Source organism: Sinocyclocheilus anshuiensis, unplaced genomic scaffold, assembly GCF_001515605.1.
Source record: "Sinocyclocheilus anshuiensis isolate Anshui unplaced genomic scaffold, SAMN03320099.WGS_v1.1 scaffold1240, whole genome shotgun sequence".
In the NCBI taxonomy this organism is placed as follows: Eukaryota; Metazoa; Chordata; class Actinopteri; order Cypriniformes; family Cyprinidae; genus Sinocyclocheilus; species Sinocyclocheilus anshuiensis.
Window position 1 is genome coordinate 689,195 of NW_015542555.1, and position 4,783 is coordinate 693,977.

The 4,783-nt window shown below is 38.5% G+C and overlaps 1 protein-coding gene across 4 annotated transcripts in view; it reads left to right on the plus strand.

Annotated features, from left to right (window-relative positions):
* The window catches only part of ube2ql1 (ubiquitin conjugating enzyme E2 QL1), a 12,200-nt gene that overhangs the window by 2,535 nt on the left and 4,882 nt on the right, over nt 1-4,783 (plus strand). The window contains exon 3 of one of the 4 annotated variants that reach the window (XM_016494002.1): nt 334-453. The exons of 2 other annotated variants lie outside the window; for them this stretch is intronic. In XM_016494002.1, the coding sequence (XP_016349488.1) occupies nt 334-438 (105 nt within the window). In that variant the 3' untranslated portion in view covers nt 439-453. Of the gene's footprint in view, nt 1-333; nt 454-2,065; nt 2,467-4,783 lie in introns of those variants that run through there. One more of the 4 variants, XM_016494006.1, reaches the window with a different exon arrangement.

Here is a 4,783-nt window from a genome sequence, read left to right on the forward strand (position 1 = left end):
GGTCCTGGAGGCACCCCAACACTGCACATTTTGCATGTCTCCTTAATCAAACACACCTGATTCAGGTCATCAGCTCATTAGTAGAGACTCCAAGACCTGAAATGGGTGCGTCAGAGAAAGGAGACATGCAAAATGTGCAGTGTTGGGGTGCCTCCAGGACCAGGGTTGGGACCCACTGATCTAAAGTATCATAGAAAGATTATCATAATGCACTGTAGCAACTTGAAAAAAAAAAAAAAAAGGGTCTCTTATGTCATCAGGCTGTAAAACCTGTTTTGGCAGGACTTTTATATTTAAGTGTCTGTTACATATATTGTGTGTGAGTGTAATTACATAGTAATACACACTCAGAAACGTACTCATCGTCATGTCATCCCAGATATGTATAATTTCTTTTCTACACAAAATGACGTCTCCATTCACTTTCATTGCATCTAAACAATGAAATTAAATGGTGGCTGAGGTTGCTTTTGCGTTCCATGGAAGAAAACGTCACAGGTTCGAACAAATTGAGGTAGAAATGCAATTTTTGTAATGATTTCCATCTTCAGCAAAGAACACTTGTTATCAAGAACCATTTGGCCCTATATAGAATGCTTCAGTTGGCTTTAGAGAGTATGAAAGTTTTTGATGCACCATTATAGGTTCTTCTGATCAGTATTGGCTTCATCCATTAATAGAGCAAAGCAAAGCTCTCTTGGGTTTATTGAAGCACACATATGTGGTTATCTAAAGTATCATAGAAAGATTATGATAATGCACTGTAGCGACTTAAAAAGGGTCTCTTATGTCATCAGGCTGTAAAACCTGTTTTGGCAGGAACTTTATTTTTAAGAGTGTAGGGTAACCAAAATAAGGGTTTCATGACCACACGTTGCTTTAGTTGTGCTTTTGTTTTTTAGGGTGTTTCCTACTACATTTCAAATGTTTCACATGAAAATTAGGGTTTTTGTATATAGTTTCTTCTATGTATAACCATGTATTTTGATATCTGCAGATAAAGGCTGTTTTTGCGTCACTAATGGTCCTGCTATTGTTACAATCATAATCTGGTGCTATTTCGAACCATTTTTCTTAAGAACGTACTGCAGCCTGGATTTTAGTAATGTGATTAGATGGGCTCCATATAGATAGATCACATTGGTCATTAGATAGTCCCGTTCGAAGGATGAATGCAAAGACCATCGTGGGTCATGGAAATGGATGAGAATCCATAATGAAGCTAGAGACTGGCCATTAACCCTGCGCAGTAAATCTGAGAGGAAAGACCTGTTCATCTACACTTACCTCAACCTGTCAAGAGCTCTTAAATGCCAAATTCATGATGAGCCTGAGGCAGCGGTGACTAGATAACCATTTTTCCCCAAATGACCCAAAGCACTCAAGGGTAATTACCATTTTAGCTGCTGCTGACACAACAGACCCCCCAATTAACATGCAGCTATTGTATTATAAAAGGAAACGATGGGCCATATTTTGGCTTTTGCTGCAGAACTTTCATGGTTGATCCCTTTTGCATTTAATACTTGAATTTTACAGCTTTACTGAATTGTGTTTAAAAGGCTCCATTCACGTCAACTTGAGGACATAGATGTGCTTTGAAAGTCATTTAAATTTTACTGAAGGCTTTTTGTTGTTTAAATTCTGCTTTGATTAGGGAAGATCTTTCTGCATACAAAAGCGCAGACATTTGCTGTTCTTTTAAGGTTCTCAACTCTTAATAACAAGCACAAAATAACAACAAAAAGAAAAATAGTCGATATCGTCTATATAAGCCATATGACTACTTTTCTCATTGCTTTAGACTAGAATATGCATTGACCAATAGGCTATGGATTAAAAATGAAACAAATTCCCAAATGTCTATTCCCACATCTAGAGTCTAGTGATCAAAAACAATATTCCTGTTCTGCCTTGTTGGATTTACAGACAACTTCCTTTCAGACATAAAACGGTAAGCGACATCAAACAGGCTTTATGTGATGCTAGGATGCAAAGAGCAACACTGTTTATCCTTATCTGGCACATGTCGGTTACATAATCCCTACCGTCTGTGTTGTCCCAGAATGCACAGAGGCCGAGCGCGACCATTGACTGATCTCCATTCACAGGATTACCCATCAGGCTCTTCACATGGGCACTGCCTTGCGCTCGATACGCACCAAACCAAAATAGCGCAGGGAGACGTCGCTGATGCCGTTAGCATTCTGCAGGGAAAACGCTGATGCGAATAACCTGGATTAACGTCGGAGCGGTTCCCTCTCTAGCGCTTTCCTCCGGTGCCTCTCGAGCGTGAGGGAAGCGATTTCCAAGAGAGACCGTAAACACAATAAAGCTTAATTAAGGCTCCTTTTAATCCAAAAATCACAGGCTTTTCTGAGGGGATAGGGCAGCCTCTTCTCGATTGAGCTCATGCGGTTACTTCTGGGCCATTAGATCTCATCCTGACTGATAGAGCCTGAGGGAAGTGCTGGCTATTTCTGTCTCACTGTCCCTGCTGTCTTACATCAGCACTGGCACTAGACTGACCTCAGTCCTGGAGCATCTGAAAGCACATCCTTTTTGCTCATTTAGTGGATGCTGGGTCTGTGAGATTGTTTCTCTCGTATGTAGCCTGAAGTGGCATATTTGTATGGTTGTGCTTTGCACGCAGAACCTGATCCTTTTGCTGGTCTTAAAGGAGAAGCTCAGGCCAAAAATAAAATTTGGCCATGCACTCTTAAAAAAAATAAAGATTCTGGAAGGTTTTTTTTGTAATTATGCCATAAAAGAACCATTTTTGGTTCCCCAAAGAACCTTTCAGTGAACATTTTAATAATCTAAAGAACATTTTCCACTATAAAGAACCTTTTGTGTATTGAAAAGGTTACATGGGTGTTAAAGGTTCTTCATAGAACCATTGATGCCAATAAAGAACCTTTATTTTTAAGAATTTGGTCATCCGTGAATCACAAAATGAGATTTTAGAGTGCATCCATAGTTGGAGGGTACATTCTGCCCAACATCTTATTTTGTGTTTCACAAAAGAACGAAAAAGAGTTTGAAAAACATTAGGGTGAGTAAATGATTTTAGACTGAATTATTCCATTAAAGATGCACTTCTTGTGAAACATTTTGGGGTGTAAATGTGTCTCACTGTCATATTTAGGCTTGTTTAAAATGACTATACCATTATGAAATCATTTGTTAGGTCATGCATGGTTGTTGGCTGGCATTTTGAGCATGCCAGATGAAAAAACTTTTCTTCTGTCCTTAACACATCAGCAGAACATGGCTTTAGGGGTTGATGAGTCAGAGAGATGCCTTCTTTAAATATGCTTTTTCTTTTCTATACAAGTTACTTGCGTGGGCCACTAGAATTTAATATTGCAAAATATATAAACACCAACTTGTAATTTAGTCTTACCTGATCAGATTTCTTGATCAAAATCAACATTGAAACCAAAATGGTCTCTGTTTACTTTCTTAATGCATGTTCCTGGTCTTATTGTGCACATTAAATGTAATACTTTGTCAAACCCTCTTAATTTTACCCACTTTTCATGTTCCAATCAATTCCCAATTGCTAGAATGTAAAAATATATGTCCTGTCATGTCTTTTTCATTAGATTTTTTTTCAATAGTTCATATTTTCAAAAACGATGTAAAATGCGTTTCTATGTTGATTTTTGAAAGAGTTTTTAAAAGCAGCAGGATTGCTATTAATTAAATAATAAAATCTCGAGTTACAAACATGCAGACATCTTTGAGACATAAAGGGGATTCCATTTTTTGCATGTGCAGCATTGAAAATCTCATTTTTTTTCATACTTTGAAATTGTTACTGCAGTTGGCGAGCATCATATATCAACTTTTATTTCCAGACTCAAGGTCCCTTAACAAGAAACACAATACAAACCAAAACAAATACTATCATACTATCTGGATGTTTTCACAGTGGGATGCTGAAATCCTGGATGCACTTTTGCATCATTTCTGTTCCCATTATCCTTTAGCAGTGATCAAAATGGCTGAACCTGGTGTTAAAATGCTCTTGTAGCTTGTTTAAATAGTTCAGCCTGAGGTTTTATCAAGCACAGCCTCTTGATTTACTGTGTCTTCAAAGCTCAGAGCAGTCGGCTTTGAAATTGAAAATTGGAAAACCTCTGAAAATGGAGCACCAGGACCATTTAATCACACCACAAGCCGTCATTCACACATCTGCATCTGCATGTCAGTTACGTAATATATGAAAAGATTCAGGAAACTGGTTAAAAAAAAAAATTGGTGTCAGACTCCACCTACACTCCACTTTCCCTCAACTTTGATTTCATATTTAGAGGTCGATTTTTGACTCATCTGATTCAAGCTTTGATTCTTTATAGCAAACCTCAGTTGGCTTTTTATTAATCACCTAAAAACATAATCATATAATGGCTTACTTATAGTTGTTTGCACATCAAACTGGCATAGAAAGCAGTTTAATATAATGAACTTATATTTCACCCTTAAAGGGGTCATATGATGCTTCTAAAAAGAACATTATTTTGTGTATTTGGTGTAATGAAATGTGTTCGGGCTAGAGTGAGCAGAGGCGGCGGGGTTGAGAACTGCGCGGCCGGCGGATTCGACGAAAGAGCGGCAACCACATGTGACGACCCCGGACTGGACTCCGCTTCATCCATGGTGAAATACAACGAAGCACACAGCGTCTTCATGACATGGCGGCGGCAGCAGCAACACTACAGCGAGAATAAAAGTTACGCCTTTCTTTGCGTGAACATTTGGGCGGCGTTATGCAAAT